The 14,177-nt window shown below is 39.6% G+C and overlaps 1 protein-coding gene across 1 annotated transcript in view; it reads left to right on the top strand.

Annotated features, from left to right (window-relative positions):
* The first annotated feature begins 237 nt into the window (after nucleotides 1–237).
* mrc1a (mannose receptor, C type 1a) overlaps nucleotides 238–14,177 on the top strand; it is a 186,345-nt gene continuing 172,405 nt past the window's right edge. The window contains exons 1-2 of the mRNA XM_069914658.1: nucleotides 238–368; nucleotides 2,898–3,299. Coding sequence (XP_069770759.1) covers nucleotides 308–368; nucleotides 2,898–3,299 — 463 coding nt within the window. The 5' untranslated portion in view covers nucleotides 238–307. The remainder of the gene's footprint in view (nucleotides 369–2,897; nucleotides 3,300–14,177) is intronic.

Genomic DNA, 14,177 nt, shown 5'->3' on the forward strand with positions numbered 1-14,177 from the left:
CCCAAAGATCAGTCAAATAGACCAAAATAAAAAGATGTGTTCAATTTAGTTTTCAGGATGAATCTTATCTTTTGCCTTGTGTTAGGGTGAAGAGAAAAATAAATATTAAAAAAGCTGATGAAAGCAAATTCTCTTGCCTGGATTCCTGTTATTGCCTGCTTGTCACGTGACAGGATATTCTGTACTTATCATCCCAGTTTCTGCCAGCAGGAGCAGTTTAAATGTAGAGTTTCCTTTATCACTAACTTCCTTCATTTCGGGAAAGCGAGATCCTTTAAAAGCCATAATTGCAAAAGAACATGCAATTATGAAGTCTGGAATTTTGTTTGCTTTTTTTGTTTGCCTTCTGCAAATTGTGAGATGTGCAGGTATGCTATTTATTGACTTTTTATACATGTCATTGAAACATTTGACTATTTTATAGAGTGAGAATGCATGAGGTGTTCATGTACGGTAGCCCAAAGTATCTTAATACCAAAAGTCTTACTAAGTGGATTGTTGATTGAGAGAGTTAACTCATTTAAACTCCTATTTTGTTTCAGGTTCTCAATACTGATCAATGTTTGTAATTTAACAAAGCCAAAGAAAATTTATTCAATAGATGTGGCATTTGTTTGACAACCTACTTTTGACTGCAGATAATTCTTACTATGAGGTGTTTATAATAGTTAGAGCCACGTTATATGAGCGGCAGGATTATATACTTCAAAGAGCAGATTTCCCATGGCTACACTGTCCTTTTGCACATCAATGAAAAACCTATCTGAAGATGTAAGATTACAATTTGCCTTGATATATATATAAAAATGCCTGTTCATCACTCATTCCCAGGATAGAAGTGGTAAAAACACAAATATAATAGAACTGGCAGTAAGATTTTAAAGAAGGTTGTAAAGATATAGGTACAATTTAGCTTATAAGATGACATTGTTTCCTTTATTATAATTGTTAAATACATCAGACAAGAATTTTGAATGAATGGCAAAAATGGTTGAAATATCTGAAAAGTTAAAGATTTGGCAAAATACTCAAGAGTGTCCAGATTTGGTCACTCCACTGTAGAAAAGATATTGACAAGCTGGAGAGGGTGCAGATAACATTTATTTAAACAGGAAAGTCCACAGACGCTGTGATTGGAGTGTAATACACAAAAAAAAAGCTGGAGAAACTCAGCAGGACACGCAGCATTTGTAGGAAGCAAAAGGATAGAACATTTCGGACCCTAATCCTCTGTCGAGGTATGAGAAAAAAAGCAGGCAGACACCAGAAAAAAAAGATTGGGGGTGGGGGTTGGTGGAAGAAGGAAGAAGTTGCAGGGGAGGAGAACAAGCCAACAGGCCATAGGTGGATATGGGTGGTAGGGCAGAAGAGAATAAAAAACTGAGATGGTCAAGGGAGGGGTAGCTCTCTGAATGGAAAAGGAAGGGAGTTGAGAGTTGGAGGAAAGGAGAAAGAGGGATAGGGAAAGAGAGAGAGAGAGAGAGAGAGAGAGAGAGAGAGAGAGAGAGAGTTGAAGGGCCTGTGAAACTGGAAAAGTCCATGTTAATGCCATCTGGTTGGAGAGTGCCTAGTCAGAAGATTAGGTGGTGCTCCTCCAATTTGCAGCTGGCCTTGGCTTGGGAGTGCACGAGATCATGACAATTATGTTTAATATGTTTTAGTGTATTGGGAAGTGTTTTATATGCATATAGAGGTAATATATATACTATTTACTAAGATAAACATTTGACTAACTGACGCTAGATAAGAACCGTATGTACCTGTTCTGACTTACATTCAAATTTGGGTTAAAGACAAACCTATGTAACAGAACTCATATTTAACCCGGGGACTGCTTGTATTGCAAATTCACGAGGATGTTGCCCAGACTAGCGGGCCTGAGCTACAGCAAGTGGTTGCTGTATTATTTGCACATTTTAGTTGTCTTATTCTTTCCAACATAGAGGGTCAATAAGAAGTGCTCTCTAGAGATGTAAAAAGTCATGAGATGAATGGACAAGGTGAAAACAGAGATTCTTTTGCTCAGAGCAGGGGAATCAGTAACCAAACATGGATTTAAGGTAAGTGGTGGGGGTGGGGGGGGGGCGGCGGCTAGATTGAACAGGAGCCTGAGGGATAACATTTTTATACAGATGTTGATAGGTATATGGAATGGGCTGCCAGAAGTGCCGGCTGAGGCACGGACTATTGTAATTTTTAATAAAAAATGGATGGATGGGTTTAGAAGGATATGGGCCATGTGCAGGTAGCGGAGCCAAGTTAGTGTAGGTGGGAGATTTTGGTTGGCTTGGGCAAGTTGGACTTGAGGGCCTGTTTCCATGCTGTACAATTATGAAAGTAGGTATCTCATCAAACATATTATTAACATTTATTATGCTCAATATCCTTGTGAGATTCTGTTTGAAGTCATAAATGTTGCTGACATTTCAGGATGAAGAAATTATTAAACCTCTGTGGTTAAATTCTATTGATAAAGAGATGCATCGTCTTAATTTTCCAAACTGGTAGAGTGGTTCTAATCTGGTAGAGTGGCACAATGCAACTGGCACAGCGTATATGTCACAGTGTATTTGGGATAGGGCAGAATATCAGTGTATATGGCACCTTGTGTATATATGTGTATATATATAAAAGTGCACTTGGCACTGGGCATATATCATTAGTCTATATGCCACAGGGCACAGGTCACAGTGCACAAGAAACACTGTATCCATCTCAGTGAATTTGTCACAATGCAAGAGCCTATGTTCTTTTGGGTGAAAATCTCAAACAGATTTCATCCTTCCCTGTTTGAATAATATCATTAATGCATTATTAGGGGTTAAAATAGGTGGGGGTAAGCAAATCACAGAGATATGATAGAAGACATAACTTTCAGTTTTTGCTTTCTTTTCCAGATCCCAAGATCTTTCTAATATACAATGAAAGACACCGCAAGTGTGTGGATGCAAAAAGTGAACAATATGTGGGAATTAGTGAATGCGATGTCACTGCCAAGTCACAGCAGTTTAGATGGGTTTCAGGTCAGAGGCTTATGAGCATCAAGTTCACATTATGCCTTGGAGTTTCCAGCAAAGTAAACTGGGTGCCAATAATTCTGTATCAATGCAATGACTCTAGCAATCTTCAGAGCTGGACATGCAGGAATGACACCCTGCTGAGTATTGAGGGGGCTGATTTTTATTTCAACTATGGAAACAGAAATGAGAAAAATATAATGCTCTTCCACGGATCAGGATTTTGGAGCAGGTGGAAAGTTTATGGCACCAAGAATGACATTTGCTCAAAATACTATGAAGGTATGTTAAAATATCCAATATCACTAATTCAAGAGGGTTTTAATGTAACCCCTTTTAAAATGTGCAAATGTGATGTTACTCCTTTTTGATAGGAATAAAAAAAAATAGGAATGGTAATTACGCCTTCAATTTTGCTCTGCCAATTAATAAAATCCTGGTTTTGTTTTTGATTTTAGTTTTCAGTCTAATTTGTGGCCACTGTGTTTCCAGGGCAGCCATAGCATCACCACAAATTGATATTTGTGACATTCGGTAACTTCTAAAAAATACTCTTCCTCAAATGCCGAAAATCTTTGCAATCTGTTATATGATTCTTGGTCACTTCATCATCTTCAGCTTAAGGTCAAATGATCCTGAGAAAGCATTACAATTAGATGGATGCGATTGAGTACAGGGTGAGGTTTGAGGGCAATATTTGCTAGTGGAATAAACAAGAGTTGAATCTATGAATAGGGTGGCAGGATGTCCATCAAGTGTAGACATCAACCATCAAATTGACACAAATAAATTTCATGATTCGCCAAGACATTCAAGCTAGGAGCGAGTATTGTATCAGATTCTGATCAGAAACCTGCTGTTATTTTTAATGTAAATTTTAAAATGAATTTGTTAACATTAAATACTACCTTTGATGTTATTGACATTGTTGCCCATTGTGTATTTTGGTGAATCTTTTTGTAAATGTAAAATAATGGCAAGCTTACTGTAAGCTGTCTGAATGACACACAAAATTACATTCTTTTTATCTATATTATGGTACATGTGACCATAAACAATTAATTTCAAGAAGGAATGGTCAGGGGCACATGTCCTCTCTTAATCACAGCTAAATTGCAACTTATTATCTCCAACTGACAATTCCTCCACTATGCAATCCACAAAAGTGCTGGGGAAACTTAGCAGATCATGCAGTATCCATAGGAGGTAAAGAATAGCCAAAGTTTTAGTTTGGAACGCTTCACTGGGTAATTCCACCACGAGAAACTCCATTAGTGAACTGAAGCAAACTCACACTCCTCACATCTGTGTTATAAGGTGAGTTTTGCAAAAAAAAAAGTAATTTCAGTTGATAGTGTCCACAGATACCAAAAATACTGTGACAACAGGGACATATGCTAGGTATTCTGTGGTAAGCGAGTGTCCTGGTTCTGTAACAGCACTGTTTTACCACAGCTGACAAACAAATAAAGAATACACTCACTTGTTTCTTTCAGCCACCATGAAGTCGACTTTCTTTTCTGATTCACTAGACACAACATTACATTCTTCAACTTCCCAAAAACCACCCAGCTAAACCCCTCATTGGCTCACTGCCACACGGGTGATCCTGACACTCTCCCTCTCATCCTCCTGCATCTGCAATTGATCTCCTGCTTACTGACGCTTAACACATTGGCGGATGCATGCTGTTTCCCCCACGCATCGCTTACATCATCATCAGCGGCTGGCACCGCTCCCGATGAAGGTAAGTATGCGACCGCGACCGTCAGCATTACAATAGGTTAAGGATATGAGGATATTTGACTGGATGAGTGCTCTGGTGACATTAAAGAAGCTTGAGACTCATTTGATTGTACCTGATCTATCACTCTAAGCATCCATTTCTTTCAGCATTAGTCAGGGTAGCAACGAGGGGGAAAGGTCAATGAGAAGCGCATGTCGTGTCAATAGTCATACAATAACATGGAATGTGAGATTATGTATGTGTGTAAAAGGATTCATGTGCATGCCTCTCTCAAGTTCAGCCCACATCCCTGCCACCAGTCTAGGATGGGTATGCAGCCACTTCACATAGCTTATTCCACTACACCTTCTCAATCTACTTCAAGGGACCAGAGTAGCAGGAGCACTTCCACGTTCCTCTCTAACACACACACACATCCTGACTTGAACATATACCATTGTTTAGTCAGGATCTTGGGTCACAGTCCTGCCACACTTGCAATGTGACTTCACCTCATGCTCTAGAAAAGTTCAAGGAAATAGCTCCCCCAGAGCATCTCAATAAAAAAAGGCAAGTTGTAGTGTATGTGCTACGTGAGCGTGGAGAAGAACCACACACACACACACACGCCAAAGCCTTGGAAAATGAGGCGAGTTTATTACCCTGGCCATCGGCGCTTATATGGGCCCGGCACTGACGTTAGGGCCCTACGTCATCGGAGTGCCAGCCTAGGGTTGGCCGGTGTTCCTGACAGATTTCCCCATTTTTCCGCCATGCGGAGGTCACATGGGACATCGGCCGGTGTTACCCCTAGGTCCCTGCAGTTGCTGCGTTCGTCGGCAATTTGCGGGGCAGTCCACGTGTCCACGTGCAGGCTGCTACAAAGTGATGTTTATGTTCCACTGAAAAAATTCATAACTTCCTACCATCAACATTAATCGCAGAATTTTCTAATTATTTCACCATTTTAAAATCCTCAATGATATTCTCTCTAGACTAACATTTCTTTAACACAAATGATCTTAACCTCTTTGTGTCTATCTTTATTATAACGAAGAAAACCTTAACCAACCATCTCAAAGTTTATTTTAAATTTTAGAGATACAGCGTGGTAACAGACACTTCCGTCCCATGAGCCCGTGTTGCCCAAATAACTTACAACCCATGTTTTTTGAGGGTGGGAAGAAACTGCAGCACCTGAAGGAATCCCATGCAGGTCACGGGGAGAAAATCCTTTCAGACAGTGCAAGAGCATCTTCAGCATCTAAACCCAAGCACAATAATATCCATGTTTAATATGATAGCAAATCCAATTACAGGGGAGTTCTGTTCTTTGAAAACGTCTGTATTGTGATTTTTCTCTGAAGCAAAATCTTTCCTATTGAATCTCAGTCTTCATTGTGCAACCAAAAATTTACCCCATCAACACAGCCTAACAGATGGGTAGTTGCTTGCTTTCTCTCTCCCTCATTTTTTAGGTAGTGGTTATATTTCATACCTTCCAATCTGTAGGGACCATTCCAGAATCTTTACCTTTTATGAGATATCTACTACTGCCATAATTGTCAGTAAAGACAGACAAAGTATTGTTGAATTTCGCTGCCATTTCCTTATTCTCTCATCTGTTCCTCTTTGAGGGATCCACAATTTCTCTTTTCTTTTTTACAGTAGTTTGGAAATCTAGCAGATATTTAATGTTTCTTACCAGTTTACTAACATAGTCTAACTTCCCTTTATCAATCTCTTGGGTCATTGAATTCAAAAACATTTTCAACCCAATGTCCCAATTCTTATGCTGAAATTATGATAGTTTTTTATTTAAATTTAATAATGTATTTAATTTCTCCTGTAATCTATGGGTTTATCACGTTCCATGTGGTTAATTTACAAATAACACCTTGTTTATTGAAATCCATGGTCTTTACGCTATCACACACTTTAATGCCAATCACAGCCAACCTTCTCTTCATACCTTTGCTTATATTGAACATTTAAGATTGAAGTTGTAGAAAAATAACTAGTTAGTTGTGCACTTCCCACTCACTGCTCCATGGACAACATGGAACTCCAGTCAATAGTTCTGTTTCTAGACTGCTGAGTTGAAATGAATTAATACCACCCTGTGTCACAAGTTTATGAAAAAAAACAAGTCCCTTGGATCACTTGATCTCTATTGTCCCAATCAGCTTCCTGCTGATCTCAGCTTTTCAAATCCAACTGCTTGAGTCACCTGACTCCAATTGCAGGATGCAGCCTTCAGATAAAATCCCTGCTGAGGTCTGCTACAAAATTCAGTTTGAAGTTCATTAATTTTGCATTTAATGTAAAATACTGTCACATTCTAATAAATCTTTCCAAGGAATCCATTAGGAATAAGATTAACTAACCCTTTTTACATAAAATTATTTGTTCCCTAGTTGATTCCTGAATGCACTGGAAATCCATTTTATAAATATTCCATTAATTAATTCTAAGTAATAACTTGATTTTCCCAGTTTATCGTAGTTTACAGCATCTAAAATTAATCGAATGGCTCTTCAAAATGCATCTTGAATTTCCAGTAAAACACCAAAGTCTGCAGACATAGTGGTTGAAGTAAATGGTGGAGAAATTCAGCAGGTGTTGGGGTGGGGGGATTGGTGGGGAGGATGACCCCCCCCCCCACCCCCTTGCTCTGCACCTTCCCCTGTGGCTGCATAAGGTTCCACACTTACGCCCACACATCCGCCCTTACCACAGTCCGGGGACCCAAACAAACCTTTCCAGTGAACCAACACTTCACTTTTAAATCTGCAAGAGTTATCTACTGCATGCAGTGCTGCCTTTGTTCCCTTCCCTACATTGAAGAGGCTGGGTGCAGACTGGAAAATCACTTCGCTGAACACTTTCGCTCTGTCCACACCAGTGACGGGGACCTCCCAGTTGCCAACCATTTCAGTAAAAACAAAAAATACTGGAGAAACTTAGCAGGTCAAACAGTGGCCTTTATGTAGCAAAGGTAAAGATACATATAATTTGCCTTTGCTACATAAAGGAGACTGTTTGACCTGCTGAACTTCTCCAGCATTTTGTGTTTTTACTTCAACTATGTTGTCTACAGATTTCTCTGATTTACTACTGCCAACCATTTCAGTTCTGCCTCCCACTCCCAAACTCACATGTCTGTCCATGGCCTCATGTATTATCCCACCAAGGCCACCCGTAAATTGAAGGAACAACACCTGATTTTCCGTCTGGGCACTCTTCAGCTGGAAGGCATTAACATAGACCTCTAGCTTCTGCTAACCTGCTCTCCTTTCTCTCACCCTTCCCTTCCTTTCCCCATGTCTTCTTTAACCCAGCCATTCCTCCTCCCCATGCTCATTGCTATGTCATCCTTTCTTTCTTCACCTTTTACATTCTGCCTTTGGGACCATGCTCCTCCCCTGATGCCTCCTCCATTACCTTTTTATTCGGGCACCTGTTGAAATGTTTCCATACCTTGATGAAGGGCTCAAGCCTGAAATGTCGGTTATGTACCTTTATCTTTTCTATATAAAGGACACTGTTTGACCTGCTGAGTTTATCCAGCGTTGTGCTTTTACTTTTTATCTTGTATCTCTTATTTGTATCAGGCCTGACATCATAACTCCATTTTGGACTTCTATAAATAACTCCAAACAATGTTTCCTGCCATCTATGACTACTACTGAGGTCCACCCAAACAATTACAAGTTCTGAGGCATGCACTAGTGAGATAAGACCATTTCTAACTGCTGTAATGATCTGATCCTACTTTCTTTTGTCTTATGCCTCTCTTTCCAAAATATCACACCCCTATGGATTATTTAGTTCCCACTTTTGTCACTGTGTGGGCAATTAGACAATTGGCATTTGGAGTTGTTTATTTCTTCAAATTTGTAGATTGCCTTTAAATTTGACTTTATAATTTTCTTCTATACTCTGATTGTACTTGCTGCTTTGCTTTGCTCTTATTAACTTTTCTTATTGCAATTGTAACTTCCACTTCCAGCTTTTCTGACTCTCCTTTCAGGTTTCAATGCTACTTTTCATCCAGTTTAAACCATCCCCAAAAGCATGTGGAACCCCTTGCAATGACACCCTGAAGCTACTTGGGGCCCATTAGGTCAAGAAGCATTATAGAGAAAGAGAAAATGAGTTAATATGAGTTGGAGTTGGAGGCCTGGTGGTGAAGGAGATTGGGGAGAGCTGAAATGAATACTCATCTTCAGTATTCACCAGAGGAAAGGACCTTGATCAAGGTGAGGTCAGAATTGAACAAGCTTATATGCCGGATGAAGTTGAGATAGGGAAAGAAGTGTTGGATCATCTTAAAAACATTAAGGTTGATGTCCTCAGGGCCAGAAGCAATATACCCCAGGTTGCTGTGGGAAGGGAGGGAAGAGATAGCTGGAGCAGTGGCTATGTTCTTTGAGTCAACCTTGGCCACAGGGGAGGGAACAGAGGATTGGAGAATGGCAAACGTGGTCCCCTTATTTAAAAATGGTAATGGGGAGAATCCTGGAAAATAAAGCCAGTGGTGTGAAAATTATTGGAGAGGATTCTTAAGGACAAGATTTATGTGCATTTAGAGAAGGGAAAGTCAGCGGGGCTATGTGAGAGGATGGTTGTGCCTCACGAGCCTAATGGAGTTTTTTTTCAGGAGATTATAAAAGAAATTGATGAAGGTAGGGTGGTAGATGTTGTATATATGGATTTTAGTAAGGTATTTGACCAGGTACCCCATGAGATACTTATTCAGCGGCACGGGATCCATGGAAACTTGGCTGTGGAGACTAAAACTTGGCTTGCTGGTAGAAAGCAGAAAGCTGTAGATGGAAAGTATTTTGCCTGGAAGTCAGTGACTCACGGAGTTCCACAGGAATCTGTTCTAGGACCCCTGTTCTTTTTGATTTTTATAAATAATCTTGGTGAAGAAGCAGAAGGATGGGTCAGTCGGTTTGTGAATGATACGAAGGTTGGAGGAGTTGCAGATGGAGCTGAAGGTTGTCACAGGTTACAAAAGGATATAGACAGGATGCAAAATTGTGCGTAAAAGTTGCAGATGGAGTTCATTCTAGATAAGTGTGACATTATGCATTTTGGAAGGTCAAACCTGAAGGCTGAGAACAGGGTTAATGGTAGGATACTTAACAGTGTGGAGGAACAGAGGGGCCTTGGTGTTTAAATCCATACATTTCTCAAGGTTTTTAAAAAATATTTTATTTAATACTCCATACATGCAGTAACTATAATTAATATACTACAGATATTTTAAAAAATTGATTACCTACATGATGGTTTTCACCCTGCCCCGAAAAACCCTCCCTCCCATCCAACCACCCCCCTCAAAGAAATGACATACAAACTGAAAAAATAAAATTTTTTAGGTATAAAAACAAAAAAAGAGAAAGAAAACAATAAAAAAAAGAGGTCTTTGGATTGCAGAGAGATATGTTGTCCAGTACAAATCATCGATCTAACATAAACATACAAAGGAGAATTCCACAGGTCTAGAGGGATAAGAAGTATATCATTACAAATGTAATCCTGGTGTTTGGGTTCTCTCAAGGTTGATAGGATAGTTCAGGATGGCAATGGGATGCTGGGTTTCATTATTTGGGGGATTGAGTTCAAGATCGAGAGGTCATGGTGCAACTCTGCAAATCTCTGGTGAGACCACATTTGTTCATTTCTGGTCACCTCATTATAGGAAGTATGTGGAAGCTATGGAGAGGGTTCAGAGGAGATTTATCAGGATGTTGCCTAGATTGGAAAACATGTCCTATGTGGCAGAGCTGAGACTTTTCTCTTTGGAGCAAAGAAGGATGAGAGGTGACTTAATAGAGGTCTGCAAGTTTAAGAAAGGCAGAGATAATGCAAACAGCCAGTGCTTTTTCCCCAGGGCAGGAGCAGCAAACATCAGACGACAACTGTACAAAGTGAAGGAAATAAAGTTTAGGGGAGACATCAGGGGAAAGCTTTTTCCACAGAGAGTTGTGGGTCTCTGGAATGCACTGGTGGTGTTGGAGGTTAAAACATTAGGGACATTTAAGACTCTCTGAGACGGGCACATGTATGAAAGAAAAATAGTTATGGGGTAGGAAGGATTTGGTGTTTTTTTGGTTGGTATATAGAGGTCAGCACAACTTTGAGGGATGAAGGGCCTGTACTCTGCTGTTCTATGTTGACATTATATGATGATAACTTGTCACCAGAAATGATCCACTCTGACACAAACTGGAAAGGCTGGTAATAGGATATTATTGTATTAAATGTCAGTGTTATGCAAAATAATGGTGCCTGACTTACTGATTATGGCCAGCATTGCTGGTATTTCAGATTTCCCAAATCTGAGGTACTTTTGTGTTTTACCCTTGATCCAGATTTGGGACTCTGTCCTGGAGTGTGTTCCTAGGAAGGATGCTTCCTCTCCACAATCTCTTCATTGGTGAATTTAGGAGGAATTTTACATTGAATTTCTAAAGGTTGTTCCAGCCCTTTGGCAAATTTTCATGCTGCTTTATGAATTCACCAAATTTCCTGACATAAATTCTTGGCCTAAAACATTGCACCATCAATAGATATCAATTTTACTTCTGAGCAGCTTCATTCTCATTAAGTGATGCTTCATCAGTCAGTCACAATAATCAGTGCAGGGGTATTTGAGAAAACCCAAGACCATGTTGTTCTCACCAGTGAATAGTCAGCCACTGACTGGGGTTGGGGCAATAGGGGTTTGTCCTCAACATTAAATAATTCTAAATTGGTGCATAGTTTTTACTTAACTGTTTCTCAAACTATGCTAAAATTAGCAGTTATGAATCAAGTACAATGATTAATGATGTACTCAAATGAGTTCAGAGATGATCTCATTTTGCTTTTGTTTTAATATATGCAAATAAGCCTGTTTATTCTTGAAGATGTTAACGCAGTCTTTCATACATCTAGTTAATTTTGGAAACACCAGTGCTTTGCAGCATTGCCAAAATGCTTTCATTTCATGCTATATATCAGAGCTAACTAAATTAGCAATTATGTAAAATGAGAGTGAAAATAAATTATTTTGGATATTTGTCTTCTGAAAATTGCTGAATTTGAAGTGCAAACCTTACTAATTTTATTTTAATTGAATTGGAAATTTCAAGCTTCTATGTTGGATCATCAGACTTCAGAGCAGAAAAGTCTATTCAGGCCATCAACTCTGGTCTATGATTTAAATCCTGCCGATTTATTTATTTTCTTTCAGTCCTATTCTCCTCCCTTTTCCTTTGAAACCTTCACCATGCAAGAAACTATCAAACTTTGCTTTAAATATACTTGGCTTCCACAGCCCTCTGTGGCAATGAATTTCATAGATTTACCACCTTCTGGCTGAACAAGTAAATATGCAGATGCTGGGATGAAATGCAATACATAAATGCACTGGAGTAACTCAGCAGGTCATGCAACATCCAAAGAAAGTAAAGAGTAGTGAATGGCCCGGTTGGTGTAGTGGTTAGCACGATGCCTTTATAGCACCAGCAATTGGGACCGGACCGGGGTTCAAACCCCGTGCGGTCTGTAAGGAGTTTGTACATTCTCCCTGTGTCTGCATGGGTTCTCTCCGGCAGCTTCTGTTTCCTCCCACTGTTCAAAATGTTCCAGGGATTATAGGTTAATTGGGTGATACAGACTCGTGGGCCGAAATGGCCTGTTACCGTGCTATATGTCTAAATTTAAAATGTAATGTTTTGTCAGATATGAGAGGTCTTGAGAATGTGTCAGTTGCATTAAATTTTCCATTCTGCGGCATTCAGAGACACGTGCCTTGTTCTCACGTAGAAGCATGATATAAAGAAGCAGGAGTGGGTCTGCTCTGCATTTCAATAACATTATAGCTGACCTTTTAACTCACTGCCACTTTCCAGCACTAGCTCCCTTGATTCCCTTAACACGCTTCCGAAGGAGGTTGAGGAGTACAAGGCTACTGGCACCCATCCTGACATTATTTTACAGGAACGAAATTGAGTTTCCTGTCGGCCTGCATCATTGTCTGGTCAGGAGTGAATTTAGAGAATCATTAAAATGGCTGAGAAGACCACTGGGGGTCACTCTTCCCTCTACTGATGACATACACCAGGAACATTGCTTAAAGAAGTATAGAGGATCCCTACTGTCCATCACACAGGATTTTTGACCTACTATCATCAGGCAGGAGGTGTAGGTGCATCAAAATCATGCCTGCCTGTCTGAGACATTCAGCAGCTTCTTTCTACAGGCTGTGAAAGTGATGGACAGTTTCCAGTAACATTGGGTCTCTTATTAATGAAATGAAATATATAATTCCAGAATATTTATGCATATTTATTTCATATTATATTTTATGAATGTATTATATTATATGCTGTGTATTATGTGTCCTGTAGCCCAGAGAAACACTTTTTCTGATTGTATATGTACAGTCAGATGACAATAAACTTGAACATGAAGTTCAAAAATATCTGCAGAGACATCCCTGCAAGCAAAAGAAGATCTCCACAGCTCCAATGCACAAAGAACATGTCTCCTGCTGGCAGAATCCTCCAGTACCATTCTGTCCTCCCTGACTCCCTTGAGCGCCTTCTTGCATCCTCATCTACTCTCAGAGTTGAAGCATGAATTAATTCGTAACACATACATTTGGAAATCCACCCTCAATACATTGGAAGTACTGTGTGCAGCCTTGCCATGGGAGGGATGTCATAAACTGGAAAGAGTGCAAAAAAAAAGATTCACAAGGATATAACTTGGACTGGAGTGGTTAAGTCTATTATTTCCCTGGAGATTGCAGGGTAATCTTATGGCTGAATACAAAATTAGGCAGGGCATAGATTAGGAGAAACTTCACAATGTTTTTTTTCCCCATGGTAGAGGAGTCAAAAACTAGAGGGCATCTGTTTAAAGTGAGAGAAGGAAATCTATTGAATTTATTTGAATTGTTCCAAGATACTGTGAAAAGATTTGTTTTGTGTGGTATCTAGGCAAGTCAATTCATACTCAAGTGCAACAGGTAGTGCAAAAAAATAAACAAAAGTGCATCATATGATGTTAGAGTAAATGACGAGTCAGGGTATATTGTTACAAAGATAAAGTGCTGGTCATAGAGAAAGGTACATTTGAAATAATGCAAAATCATCATCTTTTACCAATTTGAGGTCCATTTAAGTGTCTGAACCCAACAGGAAAGAAACTGCTTTGAATCCGGAGGTTTGGATTTCCAAGCTCGTGTATCTTCTACCTGACAGAAGAGAGCATAGCAAGGAAACTGAGGTGTCACATTTTCTCAGTGTAGTAGATACATGCAAAGACCTGAAAGAGGCAGAGGTGGATACAATTATAACATTTAAATTACATTGGAGGGGTTCATGGACAAGAGAACATTAGAAGAACATGAGACAAGAGCTGGTAAATGG

Source organism: Narcine bancroftii, chromosome 1 (assembly GCF_036971445.1).
Source record: "Narcine bancroftii isolate sNarBan1 chromosome 1, sNarBan1.hap1, whole genome shotgun sequence".
Lineage (NCBI taxonomy): Eukaryota > Metazoa > Chordata > Chondrichthyes > Torpediniformes > Narcinidae > Narcine > Narcine bancroftii.